At 40.6% G+C, this 27,579-nt stretch overlaps 1 protein-coding gene and 1 long non-coding RNA gene across 6 annotated transcripts; one reads left to right on the forward strand and one right to left on the reverse strand.

The window, feature by feature from the left end:
• Positions 1 to 214: 214 nt before the first annotated feature.
• Positions 215 to 3,194, reverse strand: LOC135411277 (uncharacterized). Its single transcript, XR_010429074.1, has 2 exons — positions 2,054 to 3,194; positions 215 to 985 (listed from the first exon to the last, which is right to left on the reverse strand). It is a non-coding gene; the product is annotated as an uncharacterized LOC135411277 (long non-coding RNA).
• Positions 2,275 to 27,506, forward strand: LOC135411274 (protein ELYS-like). Of its 5 annotated transcripts, XM_064648631.1 has the most exons (28): positions 2,288 to 2,408; positions 6,320 to 6,409; positions 6,517 to 6,643; positions 7,860 to 8,113; positions 9,480 to 9,660; positions 10,434 to 10,641; positions 11,259 to 11,375; positions 12,019 to 12,103; positions 13,638 to 13,788; positions 15,492 to 15,624; positions 15,712 to 15,893; positions 16,357 to 16,418; positions 17,205 to 17,339; positions 18,622 to 18,712; positions 18,800 to 18,889; positions 19,052 to 19,192; positions 19,725 to 19,829; positions 20,277 to 20,370; positions 20,760 to 20,883; positions 20,989 to 21,045; positions 22,208 to 22,354; positions 23,094 to 23,281; positions 23,458 to 23,602; positions 23,699 to 23,830; positions 24,956 to 25,103; positions 25,188 to 25,338; positions 25,823 to 26,018; positions 27,344 to 27,506. In XM_064648631.1, exons 3-28 carry the CDS (start codon positions 6,523 to 6,525, stop codon positions 27,371 to 27,373), a joined length of 3,468 nt encoding a protein of 1,155 aa, XP_064504701.1. In that variant the 5' UTR covers positions 2,288 to 2,408; positions 6,320 to 6,409; positions 6,517 to 6,522; the 3' UTR covers positions 27,374 to 27,506. The 5 variants fall into 5 exon arrangements, with proteins under 5 accessions (XP_064504700.1, XP_064504703.1, XP_064504702.1 ...); XM_064648630.1 differs by lacking the exon at positions 6,320 to 6,409 and having other exon boundaries at positions 2,275 to 2,408; XM_064648633.1 differs by lacking the exon at positions 6,320 to 6,409 and having other exon boundaries at positions 2,275 to 2,408; positions 19,734 to 19,829.
• The last annotated feature ends 73 nt before the right edge of the window (positions 27,507 to 27,579 follow it).

The following is a 27,579-nucleotide window of genomic DNA, read 5'->3' on the forward strand; positions in this document are numbered from 1 at the left end:
TTTTAGAGAGGGGCCTTTTGTGGTTTTGGACATGGAGTGCTGGAGAACACTTGGTCAAGTTATAATGCTGTTCTGCTGGTGTACAGTCAGACCAGCCCAGAGAAGAGCTATTTGATGGTTGGTTATGGTGCAAGCAGCGACCCAGCGCCTGTTGTATGTAAAGAGCTCTTCAAAGTCACCTGACATCAGGAAAAGACCAAGCAGTACCACATGGGAGTAGCACAAAGCATCATTTATTTCCAAGAATTTTCCAGATTGTACTATAAAAGACACAGTTAATTTCAAATTGGGAAAAATAGAAACTGAGTATATGGAGCAACTTAGAGTAAAGCCATTGTGGATCCTATAAAATAGTGTTGAATTAGAAGTTGATGTATTACAGCTAGATTTACAGATAAACCCTAAAACAATTTGTCAAGGGTGTAATTAATTGATCCCTAACATTAGAACCAAAAATGTCAGGTTTTAGTAACCCGTTTTAGAACAACTGTTCAAACACTGATCTTTAATATTCTTTATGCTTCCAAACTTCACTCTTGCACAGGGTATTCATGAGAAAGTCTTTCCACCACCTCAGTAAAGAAAATTGATGCTTTCTTCTGTACAGCTTTATACAGGACAGAAGCTTTATTGTGCCATACCTCTTTATGCACTAGAAGTCTTTTTTTTTTTTAGTCTTAGTACAGTTTTTGTAGCTGCTGGGTACTCCTGCTCCATCACCATCCTTCTGTGCTTGTAGTCCAGTGGATTCTAGCACTGCTGTAAGCAGAAAGCTTCTCTCCGCTGCAGTAGTGCCTTCTGTCTACAGTAGTACCACCCTGGTGACTGATGGCTGCTTGTGAATTACTCCTGTGTTACTTCCCTCAAGAAAGAGCACTTTGTTTTCCCTAACTAGCCTCCCCAGCTCTGTGCCCTCAGAAATAATTTAAGGATACACTTTGTGAACATGTTGCTGTTTTCCTTTGACATCATCCACTGTGCGTCCCTGTGATAAAAACAACACTGAAAACTCATTCCTTCCCATCTCGCTCGCATTATCAACATGGAAATGCATAACCCTATTTGAATCCGAGTTACTCCTATTTAAGACAGGTCTTGGATAGAGGGAATAAAAAAAATCATGTCCTGGATCTTTATCTGTACTTTTAATTCTCAACCTTTAAGCTGGTACAGAACAGCTTGGTTTTTGGTGGTTTTTTTTAAAGTTAATGAATTTACTATTGTGAAGGTTAACATCTGATGTCAGTGCCTGCCCAAGTAGTGATGGGATGTTACAAATCTGCTAACCCAGGGCATCTTCCTTCCTGGTCACAGGAGCCTGCCCAGATGCACTCCATACCTTGGGGGTGTTTCTGTCCAAGTCCCACGGATGTGGCTGCTGCTTTCTTCTCTTGGCAAGTTTGGCCAGTAGCGAGGCTGAGCATGCACCATGCACGTGCATGACAGCAACGAGTCTGGCTACATAGGTTCTTAGAGACAGGGCTGTGCCTTTGGCACCTCCCATCCAGTGCTGTGGCAATTCACCAAAATCCCCCTCCCTTTCCTATCGGTTCCCACACACACCTGCGTTTACAGAGACCCAGAAGCTCAGCACAGCTTCAAGCCCAGCAATTGTCTGTGCCCCCACCCTGGGCTGCATCCCTGCCCTCTGCCTGAAACAATCTTCCCAGAGACTGGTTTTTCCTGGTTTTTTCCTCCTACTCACTGGCTGCCCACCCTGAAGACTGCAAGCAGTTTACATGAACTCAGTGTAAGACTTCAGAGGTCTTTTCCAGCCTAGTTGATTCTGTGATATGGCTAGGGGAAAATACAACCACCCTTCCCTCACTGGCAGCTTGGATACATGTGCCACATCCCTGTGGTCTCCAGCCCAGCTCCTGGCACTGAGACCTTCACTGCCCCACCCACTTGCTGACACTGCAGACACAGACGGGCCTCTGTCCCCCATGACCTGACTTTGGTTGCTGACTCACACGATGACCTGTGGTCCTGTCATCAAAATTCAGGAATAAAACTCTTTAAAACCCATGTAGTATTAAGAAGTAGACATTACCTTATTATGCAGTTGGGCATGCGAGGGGATAACTCTGCCCGATGTGCATGCCTGGCTCAAGATGATACACGTATCTATTAACCAGGGATATACATATTCCTTGGAGAAGTGTTACGTATGAAATTGTTAGCCCTGGTTATGTAAGCTGTGCAACATGCTTCTGAACAAGCTGTGTTGGGCTGGTTTGACTTGTTACCGAGCTCCCAACCTTCCACTCATCGTTATGTAAGTTCTGTTAACTGCTGCTTCTGCATAATTTTCAGCAATTCCCACCAGCTGCTGGCACTGGGGCCCTCCTGTGACCTGAACACCATAATGTAGCCTATGCTCTCATATTGCACGTACCCTTATGCAGGTAATATATACACACTGTTTGAGAAAGCAGCGAGGCTGAGCGGGCCCCATGAGTGTGCATGGCAACAACATGGCGGTTGTGTAGCCAGGCAGAAGCACTTCGGCAGGAGGCCGTGGTGTGTAAGAGCCAAGGAGTGTGCGATCTGCTGCTCTGGGAGTTAAGGGATCTGATCATCTGATTAATAAGGCTTTAAATGCACACCTCTGCTGAAGGGGCCTACACCCCTCCCCTCCCATCTGCTCTTTGTGAACCGTCCAAACGGAGGAGGCGAGAAGTGCTCTCCCTGTGCAGAGTGGTGATTGCAGGACGAGGGATGGGTGTAATGGGGAGGGCACAGCCTCACAGGAATCCAGTGGGATTTGGGGGGGTCTCAGGGTCTTTGCATGAAGCAAGCGGAGTTGCTGGCTTAAACGAAAGTTCTCCCTGTGTTTTAAGTGTTCCTTAATAAAGCGTGACTCCAAGTCTGGAGCTTCTGCCAATAGAAAGGTCGGGGTCAGTCTTTCAGGTTTAACAATTGCTTCCTGATCATGTCAGGGGAAACTAGGAGAGATTTAGGGACTTGATTGTGTCAGGACTGCTGCACTTTGTGTGGGGTGTAGGGCCAAGCGTGGCCGTTCAGGTGCCTTTGCAGGGCCCGTCGGTCTGGGTGACGGTGTCAGCCTTGGCTGGCAGCTGTCCCACGCGTTTGGGCACAGCTCTGTATCCTGTGCTGCGGAGGACAGCTCCTCATTCACATGCTGCCTCAGCTCTCTTTCCTGCATCGATATGCCTGGGTTGGCTTTTTCAAGTCAGTGAAATTAGCATGATCAGGCTTCTATTAATTCTGTCTTCTTGCTAGTAAGGTGTTGGATACAGTTTTAGAGAAATAGTGATGACTTTGGTGGTGTGACATTGTTTTACTTGTGTGAGTGAGAGAACAGAATCCTCAAATTGGTAAGAGAGAGTCACCAAGCACCTGGGCCTGTTGCATGGAATGCAAACGTTTCTGCAGCTGAGCTTGTCAGATTGCTGGTTGTATTTGAGAACTGGATGTTCCAAAGCTATCTGGACACAGTCCTGGGCAGCCTGCTCTAGATAACCCTGCTTGAGCAGCAGGGGCTGGACAAGATGACTGCCAGTGGTTCCAGAAGGCCATTGAAGATTCTAGAATTTGTGCTGGGAGGGGCAAGCAGTGAGATAGTGTACTGGTGTGCTCTGTATTGAGACACTTGGAACCTATGCCTCTCTGTCCAAGTAAGCCAAGGAACGTGAAGACAAGCATCATTTCAGAGCTGACTTCAGGAACTTTTGGTAGCTTAGCCACATTAGACAGGCTGCAACTCTCGAATGAAACTAGAGTCGTGTTAGACAAGAACCATAGGAGATAGCTTGGTAAATTTGCTCTAGTGATCAATTCTGGTCTGTGTTGCTTTTGCTTATTTTCTCATTTAAAGGGAAATCAAATCTTTGGTCTGCATCAGATACAGGATCTTAGCCGTTGGGGGCTATTGGGATAGAGTGCTAAATTCCTTTCTCCTTCTCATCTTCTGCTGTATGTTTTTGCTTCTTGGAGAGCTTGTGAAGCACCTGTGCAAACTCTGCAAAAGCATCTCTATGCTGCACTTGAGGGAGAAACACCTGACTGTAGAATTCTGATAGACAACTTTGGGGTGGGGTGGTGGTGGTCATTGTTCAGTGTTTTCATTAATTATGTGGACCATGGGGCAGAGTGTACTCCCAACAAGCTGACTGATTATACAAAACTGGGAAGAGTGGTGATAGACCAGTGGGTCGTGCTGGCACCCAGAGGGACTCTGTCAGGATGGAGAAAAGGGCTGACAGGAACCTCCTGCAGTTGAACAAGGGGAATTGCAAAGTCCTGCACCAGGGGAGGAACAACCCCAGGCTCCAGTATGTGCTGGGGGCTGCCCAACTGGAAAGAGCTTGGCAGAAAAGGCCCTGGGAGTCCTGGTGCAGACCCACTGGTGGTGAGCCAGCACTTTGCTGTCCCTGCAGTAAAGAAGGCTGATGGTCTGCTGGGCTGTGTGAGGAGGAGCATTGCCAGGAGGTGGAGGGAGGTGAAATTCCTCTAGTCCAGCACTGGTGAGGCCACAGCTGGAATGCTGTGTCCAGGTGTGGGCTCCCCAGTGTAACAGAGAGATGAAGGTAGTGGAAAGAGTGTGGCAAAGGGCCACAGAGGTGGTTAGAGGAGATTGGAGCATCTCTTCTCTGAGGAGAGTCTGGAACTGTTCATCCTGGAGAAGAGAAGGCTCAGAGGGGATCTCATCAATGCATTTAAATGCCTGAAGGGAGGGTGTAAAGCAGGTGGAAGCAGGAACATTCCAGTGGTGCCCAGTGACAACCTCAAAGGCAATGGACACCTTTCAGAGATGCTTTTCACCAACCAGATGTACCTACCTTAGTATTTGGTATTATGGGTTACTGCTCAAACATATCCATTAAATGCTTCCAGTTCAAGTCAGAATGCTGGTGAAATTGTGGGACTCTTTACTCTCTGGCGCCCCTGGATGCAGTGCAGAAGTTGTCACTTGGAAGTGATGGCAAGTATCAAACAGGAACCCCAGCAAAACTACTGCAAATAAGTTGTCCCATTTGGAACTTGCTCTGTGCTAGCAGTGAATGCTGGCAGAGTGGTCAGGCCTGGCTGCAGCAGCATCCTGCAAGAGTGGCTTTGCCATCATTTTTCTTAAAATGTTGACCTGTGCTTAGTGCAGGCCCCTGAGTTACCCTTCCTGTGCTCCTTGTTGTCACGCCGGCAGCAGATACAGGAGCAGAACCCAGGCACGGTGACCTATGTGTAGTATCTTGAGATGGTATGAAGAAAGCAGTGCTGTTTGAGCAAGAGAATTGAATCTCTTCCAGAGGCCTTTACCATAAGCCAGACAACTTGCAAAAACAATTACTTAAAGTAGTGTGTATGGAATATCTCATATTTAGCCACCTATTTAATGCTGTAAATCCGTTCTGCTCTTCAGTTTTTCCACCAAAAAATGTCTTGACATTCTGAAACATGAACTCTTGTGGGGCACCTACAGAGGTGTGAAACTGTCTAATAGCCTGTTGTGGTTTGGTAATGGTATTCTCCAATTTAACTCTCCCACTGAAACCACACACTGCTACTACTCCCCCCTCTTCCACAGTGTCCTGGAGCGGAGAACTGGAGGCACAAAAGGTAAAAATCACAGGTTGAGATAAGAACAATTTGCTGGAAACAGCAATGAGATAAGAAAACGAACAGTAACAAGAACTATATTAATCACAAAAGTGTACAAAAAAGAGTGATTTACATGGGAAATTTTCATTGTAGAGCCTGAGCCAACTGACTGCAGCCACACCACCCTGACTGGAAGAGAGGTCTTCTCCCTGGAAGAGACTCCCTTTCTCCCCACCCCCAGCAAGGAAGCGAGGTGGTATAGAATAACCTTCTGGTCCTGGTGCATGCCTCCTGAAAGCCTAGAAATTTTTGTCAAATACTGCAAAGATATGATAAGGAAAGGCAATAGGAAGGAAGGGAAGGAATAAGGAATATGAGGATCTCAGTACAGAAAAACCCCAGTGTTTTGAAGTGCTATGTTATGTTTACTTCCTGAGTGTATGGAAAAGTACGTGCAATTGATGACCTATGAAAGTCTGTTTTGCTTGAAAATACCAGCAGTACAAAATGTAAATAAGACATGAATGATGTGTGATATTTACTAGAAGACAATTGACAACAAATGTTAAAGTGTTAAATCAAGGGAGAGGACAAATGGAAAATCATACCTCTTACTGAGAAGTTTTTTAATACATAATTTTTCTGAAATCACATCTTGCTAACTTATGTGAGTAGACTTGAACTTGGTGTGTTGTTTTCTTCCCTGTTATTGATATTGTCCATACCTCTGTGTCACCTTTTGTTGGTGATCTCATAGGCATCAGAAAAATAAAGGATTCTCCCTTTACTCAGCTGTGAGAAGAAAAACTGTCCTGAGTTAAATTTTTTTAAGCAAAAAGAACTACAGGTGATGTATACGAGATTTTTCACTGCATACTGATGAAACTTGGGTCACTCTCAAAAATATTTATGGCTCACATGAGACTATTTTTGCCTTTTTTTCTTCATTTTCAGTGAAGAATGCGAGACCTAACAGCTCAGGTAACGAGCAGTCTGCTGCAGTTTCCAGAGGTGACTGTTGAGGCACTTAAGGAAGCTGAGACCACCCTAGATTCTGGGCTGTGTGGGAAGTTTTCTGGAGGTGAGCATTTTCCTTTAGATTTGTTCTTGGTTTAAAGTTCTTACTGCCTGAAGCTCAGGGTCATAGCATCAGGCTGGTTCTGTTAAAATGCATCAGGTTCTGATAGAACAAACAGGATATTTTAACAACTAGAAATGCTAATATTAAACCATTAATAGAGTTAAGCATTGAAATTGCAAAAGCCTGCACCAATCTTGTGCTATTAAAGTGATATATACCATGACCATCCTGAGTCAATGAGTCCTCCTCATTTTGAATGGAATAGAAGGCAGTTTTGTATGGAATAGAAGGCAGTTTTGAAAAAAGCAGTAGTGTCGTTTTGGGCCGTATTTCTTTGTACCAGCTCAAGCTCTATCTCCGTCATAACATCCCATGCAGAAATAGTTCTTCTACAATGTTACAGAGGCAGAACAGTCTGCTTTTTCTTCTCTAGTCTGAGTAAAAGGACAGAGGGAGAGGAGAGCTCTGTTAAGCGCTGCCCACATATTTCCAAAGTATTTAATATTAATATTTAATAGGATGCAGATGAGGACCCAGTGAGAGTTGCTGAAAGCAGCGAAGCAGATTAGGTAGTTGACTTTCTAGGCAACCTGAAAGTCGAGCTGGATGTCTCTCTGGGTGTCTGAGCTTCTGTTAAGACCAGGTAGAATCTTACCTACCTGACTGTAAGTGCGGTACTGGAGTTAATCCTTCCTTTGAGCTTGAAGTTCTTCAGCAAAGCAACACGTGTTAAATTCTTTCTGTGATCAGCACTTGCAGAAGTTTAGATTTCTGCATGCAGTGCCCACTTCAAGAGAATTTCTGTTGATGTCCAAATCCCTTCCCAGAGTAGTCATGTGTGAAGTAAAATAAAGAAATTGGAAATGAATTGGTTTGGATGGGTTCTATTTGAAGTATGCTTTATAACTTGTGTTCCAGTATGCATTTGATGGTGTTCTGTAGCAAACCCAAGCCCAATAGGGCATAAAGACTGGAGGTCACTATCTTGTCATCTTTATCCCAGACAGTCAATGTTGTTGAGCACAGGAATGACAAGTAGAAATGCAAAATCCTGAGGCTGTTAATTGTAAGAGGTACTGCCTGAGGATTGCAATGGGTGATTTTAACTAATTGTCCAGAAGTAGGTAAGTGGGTCTTGCTCTCTTGGACGGTGACTTTTCCGTTGTTTCCGCCTTCTGGCTGGGATTTGCTTGGTCAGCTTTCTTCTCTCTTACAGGCAGAAGTGGGCTGGCGTGGCTGGCGTGTGGTCCTCAGCTGGAGGTCGTGAGCTCTGTGACAGGAGAGCGGCTCTCTGCGTATCGTTTCAGCGGAGTCAATGAGCAGCCTCCCACTGTTCGCGTGGTAAAGGAGTTTTCATGGCAGAAGAGAACTGGGCTCCTGGTTGGGTTGGAAGAAGCCGAGGGAAGTGTTCTGTGTCTCTATGACCTTGGAATCTCCCGAGTGGTTAAAGCAGTTGTTCTTCCAGGCAGGGTATGTACTTTTTTGGGGAAAGGAAGCTTTTGTGTTGTTAACTTCTGCACCATTCTGTTTTGGGAAAAGCTCTGGAGTGTCTTTTTGTGGGACTTACGTTTTCTGTATTGTCACTTCAGAGCACCCAGTCAAGAGAGCCTTTTTCTCAACATCCCTTTCTGCATTTTTGTCATTATTCTTCTAAGGCTTCAGTGATCACCATGTTTTCTGGACTTTTTTGTGTGTGTGGGTTTATAATGGCTGCATATTTCAGAACTGTTGAATGGTATTTTCCCAAATTTTCTTGGTTTCCATGCTTGATATAGGAGCGAAGAAAACTTTAGGGGGCTTAGGGGTATCAATACGTTTCCCCACTTCTGGGGGTAAAAGAATCTGCATAAAAAGATGGGCTGCCTTGTGATGCTCACTTCTTTTCCACTAAACGTTCGTTGTTGAGGTAAAGCTGCTTGTTTTCATGGTGTGGTGTTTTGTAGGAGGCTGAAGAACAGCCCATGTTCTTCTGTTGTTCAGCTTCAGCGCAGGAGCCTTCATGTGCTCGTGTCTCTGCTAGAACAGCCAGTGTTGTCCTGGGGTATGCTGTGGGTGCTGAAAGGTCTGTCTTCACCTTTCCCTGGAAGAGTGTGCAGACTGCTTGGCACGTGAGGGAGCAGAAAGCACTTGTGCCTCAGGCTGGTTGAGGTTGGCTTTTACAGATTTCATGGACATCCACAACAGTTGCTGGTGTGCGTTTAAAATTTGTCTTTGTCTGTTGGGTATTTTCAGTCTTAGTGAGGATAAGTGTAATTTCTGCTAAGCCAGGGTCTCCCTTCAACCCTTTCTAAGAATGTTTGATTCCCATAGAAATGGTGCGTCCACTGTGCCCTTTGGCCACTGCCTCGTCTGACTTGCAGCCCTGATTTATCCCACTACCTGTTTGGCAAAGAAGGCCTGGACTGTATCACAGTGCTGGCGGTCTGTGAGCAGTGGGAGAAGTGGATTTAGCTGTGTCTGTCTTACTTAAATCGCTTAGATATGATAAAGCTTTTTGCATGTAACCGATTTTGTGTGCTTTCTTAGACTTATTTCTAAGTAGGAAATGGAAATTGGTGAGCTATAAAGACAGAATGCACCATGTAAGTGGAAATTGGTTCAGCTAAATAACTGTAGGAAATGTAGTAAATAGAAGGCAGTAAGAGATTTTTGTACAGAGCTTTCTTTTTATAAATTTCCTTTTTCTTGATATCATTGGAAGGAATGCTTTGGTTTTAAGTCTTATGATTCTGTATTTACTTTCTTGTTTCTAATGTGCTAAATACTGCTTCACTTCTGAGTGATTGCTGTTTACCTTGTCAAACAGCTCCAATATTAACTTGTAGTTTTCCTGAAGGCAACTGCAATAGAACCCATAAGCAATGACGGAGGAGCCAATGTGAGCACTCGGCACCTACACCAGAGTCTGCGATGGCTTTTTGGAGTGGCAGCAGTGGCTACAGATGTTGGTCGTGTACTTCTGGTTGACCTTTGTTTGGATGATTTATCTTGCAGTCAGAATGAAGTAGAAGCATCAGGTAAGCCTGCAGTTTTTAAATTTGAATTTAGTAGTAGGAAAATTTGTGTCTTGTAAAAAAGCAGCTTGCATCCCACTCTGAAGATACCAGAGTGCAGGCTCACTACTGACATTACTGACATTTCTGCCTACAGATTGCAGATGGCAGTTTGACATCCTGATCAAAAATGGCAGTGGCTTAAAACTTCTCCTGGTGTTGTAAATGCCTCTTCCTACCCAGATCCCTTTATCACTGTGATACTTGCCTGCGGGATACAGGAATTTTACCATTTGAGTCAGTGCACCTGCCTGATAGGGAGTTGTGTCAGAGGTATTTCTTGGGAGTGTTCTGTTTTCATTAATGGACTTGGGGCAGACTTTAGGCTTTGAAATAAATCTGACTTATGAAAAAGTTTTGCATTGATTGAACGCTGTACATTGTGTATTCAGATTGCACAGACTGTTTTGGCTATTTCAAGAGTGGCTTCAGGTGTTGATGTCCCTTCAGGTAGGGACCATACATCTGAGGCCCATACTCCTGATTTATAGAGTCCAAGAAGAATTTGTCTATAAAAGTTACACTTGTATCCAGCTTTGAAATAGGAGTGAGAGTACCTGTCCAATGGCAGACTTCTTCTGTTCTTTGAATAGATACAGAAACAGCAAAAAAGGTTTTGCAGAAATGAGTATTTTGCCTGGGATGGTAGAATTAGTTTATACATGTTGTCACGTGAGTCTAAAATGCAACTGAAATGGCATAACACGCTCATTTATTGCCTGCTTTTATGTATGTAGATCTAGAAGTTGTCACTAGAATTCCTGCTGAAGTTCCACAAAGAAGAGAAACTGTGACCAGAGAAGGGAGGCATCTCTGTTTTCAATTACGAAGTCCTTCAGGAGTGGCAGTGTCAACCCTGAGCTACATAAGCAGAAGCAATCAGCTCGTTGTGGGTTTTTCTGATGGTTACCTGTCACTGGGAAATATGAGAACTTTGAAGAGGGCGTAAGTACTGCTTTCCACTTGGCGATGGTTGGCGGTGCAGTGGTCTCAATTTTTTGCTTCAGAAAGTATGTTAACTTCAAGAGATCTTTTTCTGTGACTGAAATGTTGAGTATAACCTTGGAATGTTCAGAAATCCTCTTTTGAAATAAATATTAAGTCTTACGTGGGTGGAGTAGAGCACCTTCTCTGCAGTGGACTAAGATTGCTCTCCTTATTGTGTCTGTGGATTGAGGAATTGTGGAAAGCATGCTGCTTTCAGTTATGTCAGACAGTAGGGATGTGATTTTTGTAAGTCAGTTTGTTCTATCCAGTAGTATTCAGTGAAATCTGGAAATGCATATAGTTTGATGAAACAGGTTTTAGAATGTATTTTTCAGAATGAGTTACTGCAATTAGGGCATACACTGAAAGGCTTCAGTATGTGAATAATGTGATTTTTGTGATAATATTCTTCAAAGTATCCAGGATTAAACAAGTGAAACATGAAAAAATCAATAAGTAATCTGTGCTTGATAACACATCCTTTTCTACATTTCAGTCTTGATGGAAATAGGGAATTAACCCATTCCAAGGCAAGTATGTACATGAATCAATTTTTTCTTTTTTCAAACCTGTAGGCACTACACTAGGCTTGCAGGAGGAAGGATTCCTGTCTGTGCTCTTACTTTTCAAGAGCCTGAGAGTGATCTTTGCAATTGTTGCTACTTGTGGGCTGTTCAGTCTACACAACAAAGGTGAATAAAAATTACCATAAGCCACTGATTTTAGTATTTTTTTTTTAATACTTGTTCACATACAGTTGTCCCCAAGGGAGGGAGGTGACAGTATTGCTGGTTGCCTTGTGACAGCTTCAGCAGTCTTTGGAGCCTTTGTGAGCCTGTTTGGCTTCCCTGGCAGAAAACAGTGTTGAGCATACAAATCAATGGTTTCCTGCTGGGCTAAGGAATCAAGTCAGTGTGGAAGGGTGCAGTGCATGCAAGAGAGGGAATAAACTTTGGTGGGAAGGGGAGAAGGATACGTCTCTCTCTCTCAGCCTCAGCAAGCTATTTAATCAGCCCCAGCTATTCAAAGAGTGGCAGTCTTAAGTTTGACTTCAAAACAGTTCTGATGCAGAACACTTTACTGTTAAGAGCTATTTCCAAAAATTTTAGGTCCCTACAACATATTAGAGCTTTCCAATGGTATGGAAGCTGTTAGTGTCAAAATTTTCTTCTTTATGTTTTAATGGCTAAATTAACTATCATGTTTTGGGAAGTGGCATTTTTCTTTTCAGCAAGAGCATGTTCTTGAGTAAGTTTCAGCCTAAATGTATTAAAATGATAATGAGGACTGTAAAGGAACTTTGTAATCAAATTTCCTAATTTATACCCTTTTCAGTGAAGGGAATGCTCTGAGTTTACATCTGTTGCAGTTAGCATTTGGTGACAGAAAATGCCTGGCGTCTGGACAAGTCATGTATGAGGTAAGACATGCCTGTGTGTGAGACATGAAAAGATCGATTTTCTCTCAGTATCAGTTGAGTTGGTCAGGCTAATATTTACAATGAAACTTCAGAGAGGAACTGAAGAAAAGAAAAAGTCTTTTGGTGAGTTTTCTTGGACATGGCTTTTGTCTGTACTTTTCAAAAACAAGTCATACAATTTTATGCTACAGAGCTGTGTATTCCAACTTGATTAATCTGCAAACTACATTCAATTCCTGAAGAGGAAACAACTCTTACAATGAAATTATTTTTAATTTAAATGTCACATGAATGGCATGTAGGAAGAGAAGACAGGACTTCAAATAGCTTTGTGTAACCAAACTGAACTTCAAATAACACATAGCTACAAGTGTCTCTTAAGCGTTGATCCTGAAACTCAGTAGCTGTAAATATAACTGGTTTACTTTTTGGTTGGGTTGCCCCTGAAGTCTACTCTTAAAGCCAGCAAAATATGTAAATTCAATGAATAGTGACATGATTTGGTCAAAGAGTCTCCGTAAACTTTTAGAACTGGTTCCAGAGATGATGTATTTAAAAGATAGTTGAGGTCTCAGATGTCCAACATCTATGAGAGGCACCTGTACAATGTTTAATTCTGTTCAGAAGTGTGCTTGAAACTTTTCTAAGATCTTTTTGGTGGGAAAGTAATCTTAATTCAGAGCAAGTCTTTCCTCCTACTTTGATACCTTGTCTTGCATTTTCTCATTAGGTATGGAATAAAACTGAGGTGATTCTTCAACTGTTGTACTCTATAGGGACTGCGCATTTTGAATTTTTTAAATGAGTTTAAATTTTGTCCCTTTCTCCTTATGAATAGGAAAGTTCCTTCCTCATTTTTCAAAAAAAAGCACACAAAGTGATTAAATGTTGTTATTGTGTTTGTAACCTGAGAAAGCTGCGGTGTAGTTAATGTTGGACTTTCAACCCTCAGAAGTACAGTATTCACATGTTGTATGGTAGACAATTTGAGTGAATGTTGTATTTGGAAAGACAGTATTTCAGTGAATGTTTTCTTAGAAAATGGTGATATCAGAGGTTCGAGACAATCCTTTCTCTATGTCCATTTCTGTGTATCTCAAAGAGGCTGCTTACTCTGTAGTAATTTGTGATCCTAGACACATTGTCCATGTGCACTCCATGTCCTCTTTATAAGGAATTGAGGGATATTTCACCCATTAGTCTCCTACAAGATTAGAGGAAGAGCTGGTAAGAGTTTATGAAGTTTGAAAGAAGATTGTTAAATCTGTAAAAGGTTCTTAGTTACTCTCTCTCTAGTAATTCTCTCTCTAGCCACTCTCTCTAGTAACTCTTTTTTTTTTCCTTTACAACCAAACTTGCCCATTATGATTTGACACTTAATTTTCTTGCATGTCAGATGTAGTTTCTATTCATAGGAAATATACAGTACAATTTGCATATTATATTAGATATTTGCATTATTTCATATTTAGGTGTAATGTATGTTTTTATCTCAAAATGACCTTTTCTCTCTTCTTCAATTTTTTTCCCCCAGGATTTTAAATACTGTGTTAAATTGTACAGTTTAGATCTTACTGGTGGAATTTTTCCCTTGAGAGGGCAGATCAGCAATGCTAAATTCCTCAGCTTTCAGACCATAGAAAAATTTCGCAACCATGTTGACAAAGAGGACAGCGTTAATGAAGGTTTGTTCTGATGTCCATGTTTCATTATTCTAAACTACATGGTTTGGGAATCTAAGCAATGAATGCTGTTCTGTACCCGCTGTCTAACCAAGCTTGTTGGGCTTATTTAAAAGAAATTGGATGGTTAAGTTATGTGGTACTTTTTTATTCCTCTGAATATCATTCTTTAAGGGAAAAATAGGTTTTATTTTACTCTTGCTGACATGCTAGAGGAATGTACAGTGGGGTCATCTGTATAATGCTGGTCAGTCAGTTTATTCAGCCAGCTGTCATCTTTGAACAGTAAGATTGTTCTCTCTACTGCTCAGGAATGTTACCTGAGGTTTTTTTTCCCCATTCAAGCCTGTGGCTGCATCCAGTTGGCAGCCGATCACTAGTGGTGTTTCCCAGGGCTCAGTATTGAGGCCAGTCCTATGGAATATCTTCATCAATGATTTTGACGAGGGGATTGAGTGCACCCTCAAGGTGTTTGGGACCACCTTGGACAGGAGTGTTGATCTGCTGGAGGGTAGGAAGGCTCTGCAGAGGGATCTGGACAGGCTGGATTGATGGGCCAAGGCCAATTTTATGAGGTTCAAGAACCCCTTGCAACACTACAGGCTTGGGGATGAGTGTCTGTAAATCTGCCTGGTAAAAAGGATCAAGCAGTCCTGGATGACAGCTTGCTGAATATTATCGACCCCACACCCCTAAAAAACCCCGACCCCCCAACATAACAACAAGAAGAAAATCCTTTTCTGTCTTGTTTTTATCAAATCGAAAGGCATGGCGAAATACCTGAGAGTTTTCTGGTGGTATCTATTTTGCTGAGAACCTGCTCAAATTAGGTTCGGGGGACACATGAGTTTGTGTTGGATGTGTGTTGAGACTAGCAGTGAAGCTGTCTTCTGAATTGTGAAAGTAATTGCTATATTCAAAGACAGTTTCAGCAGCTAACAAAATGGAAATGGCACAGAAGTTCTTAATGAGACACAGCAAAGTCTGTGAGGATCCCTAAATAGTAACTGTGAATTCAACAGAGAGCAGAGAAACATTTTGCCAAATATACTGTCTGCTTTTGTTCCTTACTCTATTAGGGTAAATGATATTCACATACTTTGTTTTGTGTCCAGAGAGGGCATTCTCCCCAGGGAAGACAGAGCATTCCACTTATTGAGAGAACCAAAATAGAAGACTATGAATGTTTTATGTCAAAATCTTTATTCCAATTTCCTGTTTGTGTTTTTAATTATTTAGATAGTTAGTTATTTAGTGTGATAATGCTGTTATTTCATTCTGAATATGATGGAGAGGAGTTATCCTTTAAATTTGTAATTGAGTCAAATCTGGAAATTATTCATGCTAGCTGAGTGATACAACTGTATAAGATAAATAAATGTATGCTTTTTAAAAGTAGCTATGTGTGTGCTCCTAGCCTATTTTCCCCCTAAACTATTAATCTAGCACGCAAAACTTAATTAATTAACAGTTATGTATTTGATTTGGTTTAGAACAAATACAATTTGAACAAGCGAAAGAGATAGTATGACTGAAACCTATCACTGAGATGTTTGATATTCTGTAAATTATTTTTGTCATTCTTAGTGAAGTATTGTGTTTCATGAGTGAAATAACAGAATTAAACCAAAATAGAAAGTGGTGTTTTAAAAACAACAAGTATTTTGTATTTTCTACAATAAGAAACAATGGCTTGTTTTTGACAGTAATCTCTCCTGACACCAGTGTATCAATCTTCAGTTGGCAAGTGAATACATATGGTCAGGGAAAACCATCTACTTATTTGGGTGTATTTGACATCAATCGCTGGTATCATGCTCAAATGCCAGACTCACTGAGGTAGGTTTTTATTAGACTGCTTTCAATATCCCCACAAGTAAGTCCTTTGACAGTTGGTGTTTAGCTGATGCACTTGTTTTCTTTAAGGCCAGAAGAATTCCTTCATGATTGCCCCTATTTTGCATTGTGGTCACTGGATGCTGTAACAAGCATGACTTCTCCCAACCTCATTTTGGATATTCTGGTACATGAGCGGAGTTTAAGTCGGGGAGTTCCTCCTTCTTATCCACCACCTGAGCAGTTTTTTAATCCAAGCACCTATAACTTTGGTAGGTATTTCACTGCTTTGAATAGTGACAAGCTTCAGTTGAGGTCAAATGCCACTTAGTGGTTATCTTTCTTGTTCCTCATTTGTCATGCCAAAAGCAAAACAAACGAAAACCCCAAACCCTCACAAACCTGGTTACCTTGTGCTAACAAGGTCTTCAGTATTGTGAAACATATCTGACAGTCTGCTGAGTTGTGGGTTTTGGTGCTTTTGTAACGTAGCCTGTGAAGGGCTGATGGTCATAAGATGAAATGACTTTGGATTGAGGTACAAAGCACAGCACCGTGGTAGCTCTACAGATAAAGTTTCTACAGACAGAAATGATTTTTAAGGAAGTTTTAAAGTAATCTGATGAAGAAAAGAGGCACTCAGGGTATGTCTTTCCAGATCTCGCTATTTAAAGAACAGAAACAGGTCATACAGTGGGAGTATTGAAGGCTGTTGAACACTCATTGTTTCTGCAGATGTTACGTGCTTGCTGAACTCAGGAGTCGTTCACATGACTTGCACCAGCTTCCAGAAAGAGGTGACCTTTTTACTGTATCTATATTGAGAATGAAATTAACCTTTTGTAAGTTTGTACTGCCTTGAGGGTTGGAGATCACTCCATGTTCATCCTGTCTGTCCACATGCACAACTGCAGTTATGTCCTGCCAGTTTTATGCAAATAGTACTGATTCAGGGAAGCACAAGTAGGGATTGAATGCCTAGAAAGGAATGTAACATTGCTGTTGGAGCAAGAACAAAAGTGTTGTGGAAGTTGGGGAAAGCAGTTACTTCACTGCCCATCAGTCAAACTATCTGCACAGTCTGGAGTTAGGTTTTGATCCCTGATTAACTTGAGAAAGGAGGACAGAATGGAAAAAAGGAAAAATTATTTAACAGTTGAAGAAGAAATTAATATTTTTTTCTCCCCACATCAGCCAAATTATAACTTCTGAGCCACTGCACAACTTGTGACAAATCCTTTAAAATTAAGTTCCAGCTCACTATATATTCCAACATGAATCAGCTTCTGCACAAACAAGCATAGAAGGGATCTTCCAAAGTGTGATTTAAAGTTGTGTGTTAGGTTTATTTTCTACAGAATTTAATTTGTGACAGTGGTCAGGGAAAAAGCAGGGCCTGTGTAGTGACAGAGAAGCTAGAAAATCCTTCCTTCAGCATTGCAATGGCTGATATTTTCATATCTTCCTCTACAGGACATTTTTTATAAACCAGAACTGTTAGTTTGGCTGCTGTTTTTAAGACAGAACCTTAGTGATTGAGTATTAATACTGTCTTAATCAGTGGTTTTTGACTGATGTTTCAGACCTTGAAGTCTTTGAAGAAATCTGACCCGCTAACAAGTGAAGCCATTCATGACAGCTACAGCAGACGTCTCGTAGGTGGCTCGCTGTCTCCAAGACTGGTTGTTGTCCAGCCATCCAGTTTGAGTCAGGCAAGTGTACGTTGGGGAATCCAGGGGAAAATACATCCATCTTTTTTGATGGGATGGTTGAGGCTACAAGACATGAGCATCTGATTTTTATGTGTTTTGCCAGTTGCATTGAAAGGCATTGTTGACTTTAGTTAGCAAAAGTAAAAGTATTGTTAGATCCAAACCACTGAGTTTGACTGGGAACAACCCTCTTTGAAAGCTGACCCAACCCATAGAACACTTATTTTGCGAGCCTGATGAGGGCTCTTATGTTCCCATTAGATGTTCTGGTATTAATTCTGGTTTGGAAATAACTTGGGAAAGCAAAAAATTTTGTGATGACCTTTGCTGAATTGTGACTATATTGTCAGAGACTTGTTATGCTTTCAAGTGGGGATTGCTTTTAAAGGCTAGAAAGATAAATTTCAGAATAAGGGTCAAGAAGCTTGATTTGGAGTTTTGTTTGCCACTGTAAGTAGTATTTGGTGTGTTTCCTTGTTTCAAACCCATTTTCAGAAAAAAACATTTCTAATGTGTAGAAATCTCTTTGAATGTAACAATTTGTCTAGAAAACAAACATGTTGTTGAATTTAAGAAAACCAAAACAACAAACATAGAGGAAAATAAAAAGAAAAAAGTAAAATGTATGCAGGATCATTTTACCTGAAAGAAGTGTCTGAACACCACCTGAAATAAGCTGCTACCTGATTCCTCAGGTGTGTGCACACCTGTGCATTGCCCTTCTCAAGGATTGCCATGATGTTATACTGCAGTATTTGAACAGCCCCTTAGAATTGAAATGTTTCACTTCTCTTCTGGCACTTTAACAAATTACAACTTAATGTTTTGGGTGTCAAAGCTGCTTCATGTTGTGAGTCCTGGAAGCTGCTTGACCTGAGCTTCACTGTTTCCATGCAGACACAGTTGTATTAGTTCTGTCCCCTTCACGTGTTCCTGATGGCAAACACGTGCACAAAGTGCATGAGGGATATTAGCACAAGATGTTCCTGAAAATAGTTATTGGAACTCAATGAATGGAGACTAAAACACAGAGGCACGCAAATGCAGATTAGAATTAGCCTGCAGTAAGTTGAAATGTCAGAGGAAAATTTTGCTGTGTTCCTCAGAGCAACAGGCAGTCCAGCCAGGGCTAGAATTAAGAAGAAGAATGTGGAATTAGTTGCATGTGCACTAGTTGACTTTGTGATGTCTGAATGAGTATCCAGTTGGAAATAAACACTTCTGTGGATGGTTGAAAAGGTATCAGAAGTCTGTGAAGTTCTCATTTAATTTGGTCTGTTCTGTTTAGGAGGAGCAGTTGGAAGCAGTATTGTCAGCGGCTGTTCAGACAGGTTCTTTAGAACTTCTGACTGGCTGCATCAAACACTGGACTTGTGAAGGTAATGCTCTTGACCTTATTTTTATGTTCTGTATGTTTTAGTTTGACCTTTGTGTATTTATTTCTTTTTTGCTTTCTCTTTTTAAAGAGCAGCTAAGTTCTGCTGTTAATTTACGGTTTGTTCTTGAGTGGACATGGAACAAAGTAGTCTGTACAAAAGATGAACTGGACCAAATATGTGAGTACTCCTGTTGTCATTTTGGAAACCTAAAATAATTCTTCCTAAAGGATCTTATTCAGTGATCTGCCAGTATATGACACTGCACCCAGTTCTTTAAGTGTCCTTTGGAAGTCTACAATTGCTCTGTAGACTAATGATTTAATATTTATTCTTGACAAGGTGTTCCGCTGTTTGACGGCTCCTGCAACTTCATTGACCCCCAGACATTACAGTCCCTTCAGCACTGCCAGTTGCTCTTGAGCAGCCTCAGCACGGTCTTAAACTGTTTTCTAACAGAAGCACGAGAGCTTACTGAGAAAGGTTGGTGATAGCGCTGCTAAATCTTCGGTCTGTTTGATGAAGATCTGGAAGGATGCTTGGGTTGTAACTGTGGAGACATGAACTTTTGTTGTTTTGGATGGTTGGGAGGCGGTCGGATTGAGGTGGGACTTCTCAAATCTGAGAAGTTGGGACTATGATTTAAGGTGCTTTGGGTTCAGGGGAACGGCTGGTTGTGGAGTTGATGTGAGTGGGTAGAGGAGGCTACATTGATTCAGCAATAAGCTTTGTAAGCAACTGGGTGTGGTAATGCTGAAAAATATTCTTGACTCTTAGCTAGTAATTTATAGCTGTGTGCAAATGGCTAGAAAATATAAAGGAAGCTGAAGTGAGTAATTTGTAAGTTGCGTGAATTTCTGTAGCTTCTGTTATTAGAAATTGTTGTTGGCATCTTGAGGGGAGAAGACAACCATCCCTTTGCTATAGTAAAAATCTCTGCTACATGAAAAACAGATGTCTTCTTTGTTACTGTATCTAATAATTCAAGTTTTATCATCTCATGCCTTTTTTTCAGGTTTTACAGACTTGACAAATAAGCAGCTGGTAACTAGCCTCATTTCTTTGTATGCACAAGTGGTCATCTGGTTCTGTCGATCCAGTCTCCCTCCTGAGGATCTAGGTAAGCCTATACTGTAATACTGGAACACTTGTTTTTACAGTAGAAGCATTACCTGTATTTGTTGCTTGAGATGAAAATACACTTTGAAATGCCCTTAATTTAAATAGACTATACATTCTATTATCAGCCTTAATTGTCTTATGAATGTTCACATGTCACATTCAAAAAACCACTCCCTTTGATAGTGAACTTGAGCTTACACTACATACTCTGAATGCCACATTAGCTGTAAATTTGAAATGGATCTTCGGACAAGAGGTAGTAGTCAAATATTCTGTCTTAGTTCTCTCCTTGCAAAGGCGGAAACAGGATTGGCTTCTTAGAGAGTTGAAAGCTTATTGTTGCTTGTCTGATATTCTGTCTTATAATGAGAAGTTTTAGTTGAGAAAAACTTAAAACTTAAAGAAATGGTCTTACTTTAACTTGCTTTCACTTTATTGCCTGTAGATGACCATGTGCGTTTGTCTAGACCTTTCTACAATTATCCTTTGATTCAGAGCTACTATACTGGTCACCGACAGAAACTTGAGCGTTTATCAAGGTATGACTTGCAGGAAAGCTCTAGAAAAACTTCCTCTCTTCGACTGTAGGAGAGTGGGGTTTTTTCCACTTAAAACCCTTTGCCTATGCTTCCTTGGTTTTACACGTAATACAACAGCAAAGAAAACCTATAAACAGTCATTGCAACTTTTCTCTTGGATTTCTACTTTAGACTCCTTTACTAATTCTTGTGACCTAAAGACCATCTTTCCTCCAACACAGAAATATCTGCCATGTGCATTTCAAGCCATAATCATGCCTGTGTGCGTGTGTTCCTTTCTTTGATTCCTAGGAAGGGGGTTTTTTGTTTTGACTCATGGAAATCTGTTCCACTGAAAGGCTGGACTTAGTGGTTTCTTCTGTCCAAATCCTTGCTCCTTTTTGTTGCAGAGGAAAATGGGATTCTGACTGCTTGATGATTGATGGAATGGTTTCCCAGTTAGGAGACCAAGTTGAGAAGTTGTGGCAGAGAGATGAAGGAGGAACTGGGAAGTACCCACCTGCTAGTTTACATGTGAGTGTTCTGTTCACTGAAAGCACCACCACCAGCAGCAGTCCCCCAAAGCCAACGCTTTTGAAAGACAGGAGCAATAGAAAACCTTTTAATCTTTCATTTCAGGCACTGCTGGATCTCTATTTGCTGGAAAGTGTTGAAGAAAGCGACAAACATGCAATCGTATCCTTTCTAGTTTTTGTCATTGAGCCTTCAGAATAGGCGCATAACTGTTCTTATGTGTTTGTCATTTATATGTTTAACAATGTTTTTAAATTTATGCTTCAAACAGAATGTGAATGATCATATTTAGTATAGAATTAAGTCCTAGACAGAAGCATTGTTTTATTTCTTTCTAGTTTGGATCTTTTCTGATTTCTTGGTTGTTTTTTTTTTAATGTTTTATTGCAAAGTCTTTTCTGATATGAGAAAACAGGTTCCCTAAAAAAAGTTTAAGTTAAAAACCTCCCTTAGTTTTTCTCAAAATTTACCAGTTTTTAAATTTTAAGTACCCATATCTGTAGCAAATGACTGTGTGCTAGAATGGTGCACTAAAACGTGCTGCTTCAGAGCCAAAGGATTTCTAGCAGTGGTTTTCCAGTACGTGATTTTGCCAAAATCATCCATTTTCTAGCCCAGATGATTGTACTTGTTTTTGCTGTGTTGAAAGTTGCAGGAACTCAGAATAATAAAGAGGGAGAAGAGAACAGTCATTGGGCAGAAACCTAATTTTTAAGCTGCTGGAACATGCAGACCTGCTTTTGTTGTTTGTCAGGTAAACCAAAAGGGGAGCCTAGAGAGCAAGGAGTTTAAATACTGTTGTACTCCCACACTGTCTTTAATTAGAATATGTCCCTAACAACCGATGTCAGAAGGGGAAAATGACACTTCAAATGCAGGATCCACATACCATTTTAAATCTAGTTTCAATTATTCAGTGCTAAGTTGTATTTTAAGGGCACCACAATTTACATAGTTATTTGTCCTCATTTCCAGAGTATACAAAATAATTAATAAGTAATTATTGGACGTTCGACTGCTAGCTCCACTGACTAAAGCAGGAGCCTGAGTTTATAACAGCAGGATTTAAATGCTCAAATTTGGCTTTTTTGATTGCCTTACAGAAATCCAGGAGTGTTTCTTTCTGGCTGTTTATTCAGAATGCGATTTGTGATTAGGACCTGACTACCTTCAGGGTATAATAGCTTAAAATAGCAAGACTAATATGTTAGTATGTTCTGCTTCCCACCATTTTTATATTCTCATTTCATTGTTTTGCTAAATGTACTGTGATAAATTTTTGGTCTTACCAATTTATTTGCCTTAGTTAAGTACTCACTCTCAGACAATTTACTTGCTGTTGGATATCATGCATACCTCTCCGAATAAAACAGAAAGTGTAATTGACTCTTTTCTAAATGCCTTTGCTATCCCTTGGGGTCTTGTTAAGCTTATTGAAGGGTTTTGGCTTCTAGATCACAGTGATTATGAAGTAAGTATGTAACAGTTTACTTAGATACACATTGCAGTGCAGAGCTGTAATTGATAAAATTATTTTTGAAAAATTGGTGCTTAGATATTAGGAGATACTGAAACATTAGAAGCATTTTTGTAACACTGCACTGTGGAGCAGTAAGCTATGATTTGAAATTTTACTTTAACTGCTTTGACTGGAAATTACTTAAAGGAATAGTCAACTTTAATAACACTTGATATTTGAATTTTCAAAACTATCTATTGTTGGAGGTTTTCAGCAGAGCAGTTAAGCATTTTCTCTAAATTGTTTTGGGTACTTTAAATGTGAAACCTATGAGGGTATCAGCAAGATTTGAGGTGGAAGACTGCAGACATGACTTTTCAACCTAATTCCTGTTCTTCCTGATGCTGGAGGTTGTTCTTTGCCTGTCACCATGTCAATAGAATCAATTTGTTTGTAGAGTAACTTCTTATTTAGTAATATATTTGTAAAAAGGAATGTTTGTACACAAAGATTTGTTAACTTAGAAAAGTCTGAATTCCTCCTTTTAAAATATTTGCTTTGTTCCGTATGGCTAACTGAATTTTTTCTCTGCAAATACTGGAATTTTTATTGATATGTCCTGGACCAAATATTTCATTAGATGCCTAAGTGTGTTTAACCCACCTGCAGCCTTGCTTAAGGAAGTGTGGACTGTATGTGTGGCATGTGTGCATGTATATAGTCTGATAAACGTGATCTCTGACTTGTGCAGAATTCACTGGCCCTGCTCTTCCACCCAGCTACAATCAAAACTGTGCCGTGGCAACACACGAGAATTATTCAGTCCCTCATGTGCCAAGGAGAGCACAGGCGAGCCCTCAGGTACATCCAGATGATGAAGCCATCCATGTCAAGCAGTAGTGAAGTGCGGCTTTTCCTCACTGTGCTGTTGTCCAATAGGTAAGGAAATCTGTCCCACCGTTTTGGCATTCAGATCCTGGGAAAGGGCGAGAGCAGATAATACAAATCATGATCCTCTCCATTTCCTTTAATCTTGGAATGAATACAATGACTTTGGGTCATCTTTTTGGTTATGCTGTTCCCATTCCTTTCCATCTCCCAAAAATTAACTGCAGGTGCATGGTGGAGGCTTGGGGTCTGTTGCAGCAACATACCACTAAATTAAATGTAGAAGAGCTGTTAAAGCACATGTATGAAATCTGTCAGGAGATGGGGCTAATGGAAGATTTACTGAAGCTGCCGTTCACAGACACTGAAAAAGTAAGTTTGGAGAAGACAAGAAAAGTCTGAGTGGTCTGTTTGTCAAGAGAAGAGGCAGAATCCTAATAGGTTTTTGTAATGTGTTATTTCTCGCAGGAGTGTCTGGAGAAGTTTTTACAGAGCAATGCTGGTGTTCAGAATCACGAATTCCTTCTAGTCCACCATCTGCAGCGTGCCAACTATATCCCTGCACTACAGCTGAATCAGTCAATGAAGGTTAATCTTATGGTAAGGGTAGAAGTCCTGTCGAGTGTGCAAGTCTCTGTAGTTGTGGCTCTCCAGTTTTGATAGTCCTCAGTAAAAGGCCTGCTTTATTTCTTGTATCATTTTTTAAAAGACTAGGAATAATTTTACTATGGCAAAGCTGCTTTGTGAAGTTGTAAATTAAATGTTACAGACCATGGTTGACTCCACTTGAAATAGTTTGTTTGCATCTGAGGAATAAATATGTATCTTTTCTTACCAGCCCATCTGTTCCTTCAGTTCCTCAGATCCCTTTGCTATGTATGGCTTAGACTATGGAAGATGTTTGTGTCACTCATTTCTGTGGAATGAAATGTATGTTGTATATTGTGTCTTGTACACAATTTTATTTTTCGAACTGAGAGCAGTCTAGATGCTCCACAGGTAAAATATGCACAGTGTGTTTTGGTTAGTGGTTTGGGGTTTTTTTTTTATTATTTTCTCTAACTAAAGTGCAAGCTTTGTGATTCCACAACTTTCATGTTATTTTTATGATGTAAAGTCTTACTCATGTTTCTGAAAATATTAAGATGAAATTTTGTGTTATGTGAACTTCCGTTGGGGATCTCTAATACATTTGCTGTTTTCTGGAACCATAGTTTTCCTGAAAAATCAAACTTACAAGGTGGTCTTGGAATATTTAGGTCCTGCATGTGAAAACTGTGTTCCAACCAGAAGGTTTGTGTAAGCAGCTTTTTCTAACTTGTTTTAATTTTCGCATAATTTTGTCCAACATAATTTGCAGTTGCCCTGTGTCTTCAGTTGTCTTGGACATTAGTATTTCAGAAAAACCAGGGGAAACCTGCTGTTCTGTAAGCCACTTGAAAATTGCAGGTGATACGAAGTATATAAGAATAAAGCTCTATAGAGTGCCAGAGTAGTTTTAACTGGGAGTTGCAGGTTCTGCTGTTATTTCAATCTTCCTTGCACTTTTCAACTATTGGTTGCAACTGGTGTGCGGCTGGATAGAACTTGCTGCAGTTCTGTGCAGTGGACATATTTTACCGTATCTGTAGAGCAAACTTAGGCCCTAATTAGGAAGAGCAGAGATAGTTCCACGCAATAAACTTCTTGTAAATAACTTCTTGCTTTACTCATTTCATTTATCAGAATGATCGTGATCCTCGCTTGAGAGAGAGAGCAGTTGCCAGAAATTCTCTACTAGACCAATACAGTAAAATCCTTCCTACAGTTCAAAGGAAGCTGGCTGTAGAGAGAACCAAGCCTTACCGTGTGCCTTCATCGGTCTTAAGAGAAGGTAACTTTTAGAGGGGGGAATTATTGACAACCAGCCATCACCTTGATTACACAAGGCTGGTATTTTTTCCCTCTTGCTTTACAGTCCCAAGGCCAAAGGCATTATCAGCAGTAACACGACAGGCTAATGCAGGAAATGTGCACACACGAGCAACTTTCATCGGTAAAGTATTGTCCAAATTCAGAGAAGTATGGTTGGGAAATGAGCAGAAAACAAGTATCTCACAATATTACAGGTAAGCAGCCTTTTCACAAAGTTTAGTCTTGAGCTACATTTTTGGGGGAAGAGAGAATGAAAGAGAGAAATTTGAATTATGTTAGGGTTTTGGTGGGAAGGTACATGTGAATAAAGCTTTGCTTCACTTCTTTTGCACATACAATATATAACATTTATGAATCAATCGGAAGTAATATTTAGAGAAACTGTTTTGGTATGACAATCTTACTTATGCAAATACATGTATTTACACTATGGCAAATGTACTTACAGAGTTTAAGATAGCTGAGACTAAAACCTTGACTACCATCAAGCTGTTGGGTGTATAGACTTGGACACCCCAAAAGTGTCTGTCACTTGTTTGTGACCCTGATCCATCACCCCAGCAGTGAGGCTTCACCTGCATTTGTTGATCATTGAATGTTCTGTATCATCTCAGATGAACATAGCATTTTTTTCATTTATTTATTTACATTCATAGTTTAAGTTGTGTGTCCTAACAGATTGCTGGATTTGGTGGTTCGTCCTGTTCCTTCCTGTTCTGCGGCACAGGATGAAAGCTGGCAGACACTGTGCACAGCTTCTACTTCTTTTGTGGTATCCAGCCCACTGAAATCGAAGACACATCGCTCTATCTCACAAAAGAATTCGCCAGGAGCATCAAAGCTGAACTTACTGGAGACTCCTCTTGTGGCTAAGGTTTGTATTTTAAAAAGCTGCTATCAACCAAACCAAACCAAAAACATACTGGAAACAGTAAGTTTGGAACAGTCTCGAAGAGAGAAGTTTAGTTCTCAGTTAACATCAGTTTGTCCCATAGCTTTGAGAAATACACTTATTTTTATTGCATAGAACAAAGTAAATTAAACTTGGACTTTTCAATCCACAGTTAGCTATTTAAAAGATGTAATTTGTAGCTTAACCGTTTTAGTATTTAAGTGCTCAGTACCTCTGTGTAGTTTGACATGCATTTCTAGAAGCCACATATGCATGCTTCAGATTCTTAATACAGTTACGTGAATAACAACTAAGCAATATCAGCCAAGTGTCTGTCAAATTCAGTGATGACGTTTTGCAGTAATTTTAGTTATCAGTTGTTTGTGTTAAGCTGCATTTCTATTCACTGCCATCAAGTTGATACCATGCAAGGCAATAAAACCTGACTTAATCTTTTTGCATTTGCCTACCTGAACAAAATTGTTGTGACCTTTCTCTTGTTACAAAATATCACCCATGCCCTTGAACTAGCTTCTTCCTCCTCCTTTTAAACCCTTTCAGTACTGTAAAACATTTCTGAGCCAACTTGAGAGGGCCTGAACACTTCTACATGAAGATGTGTAGGTATTTTTGTAGCAGTCACTTCATTTCATGCTGTGCCCAGCTGATTAATTAGTGAAGAAATAAGCTGTGGCCGTTGGTTTGCTGGGTTGCCGTGCTGGACACAGCAACTGGAAATGCTGCTCTGTGGAATAACATGTTGTGTGCCTTTTGGAAGAGCAGTGTAGAAGTTGCAAAAAGTACTGGGATAGGAGACAGCACTGCAGAGAAGATGCCATATTCTTGTTTCTTCAGGAAATTAATTTGAAAAATACTCTTTTTGTTGTCACGACCAAAACTTTAAACTCCAGGGACATAATTGTGTTTTACCCTGTCAGACACAGAGTGGGTCACTCTGTGTGGGTGTGGAGCAGTGCAGAAGGCACTGCAATGTGATGATCAGTGCCAGTTGCATACACACCTTGTGTTGTAAAACTGCCCACTGTCCATGGGTGGTGGCACATTGCTAGTCCTGAATGGAAATACCAGAAAGGGAGCCTGTGAATTGCATACACTGACTGCTCTGATCTCTGCCCCTTAAATGAATGAACTTTCATCTCTAGTAGAGAGTACACTGTATGTTTCTAACTTTCAAATTGGTAGTGATCTGAAAGGAAAAGCAGCTTTTTACCATCTTCAGTTTCGTCAGTGTGAAGTTTGTCTGTTTGGTAAGGAATAAAGTATTAACAGGCATTTTTTAACTTCAGGTTATTGAAGACAGTGCAGTGAAGGCATAAAAGCTTAAGAAGCAGCACCTAAACCACCATTATATGGTGAACTACATCCATAAGGCAATCTTCAATACAGCTATGATTCTATAAAGCATCAGTTTTTATGTGGTTTGCCTGATAATAAAAATGGTGAATGTGATGCAGCTGAGATAGAGACCTTTATATATCTCAGACTAATTTTCAGAGTTTTTACAAGATAAAAAAAAAAAAGC

This window comes from Pseudopipra pipra, chromosome 3 (genome assembly GCF_036250125.1).
Source record: "Pseudopipra pipra isolate bDixPip1 chromosome 3, bDixPip1.hap1, whole genome shotgun sequence".
NCBI lineage: Eukaryota > Metazoa > Chordata > Aves > Passeriformes > Pipridae > Pseudopipra > Pseudopipra pipra.

What these genes read in the sequence shown, in the direction of transcription:
- LOC135411274 (XM_064648630.1), top strand. Translation starts at nt 6,523, where the DNA reads ATGCGAGACCTAACAGCTCAGGTAACGAGCAGTCTGCTGCAGTTTCCA. An exon ending in GTGTGGGAAGTTTTCTGGAG is followed by an intron (nt 6,644 to 7,859) that starts GTGAGCATTTTC and finishes TCTCTCTTACAG; the next exon opens with GCAGAAGTGGGCTGGCGTGG. An exon ending in CCAGTTTGAGTCAGGCAAGT is followed by an intron (nt 17,340 to 18,621) that starts GTACGTTGGGGA and finishes TGTTCTGTTTAG; the next exon opens with GAGGAGCAGTTGGAAGCAGT.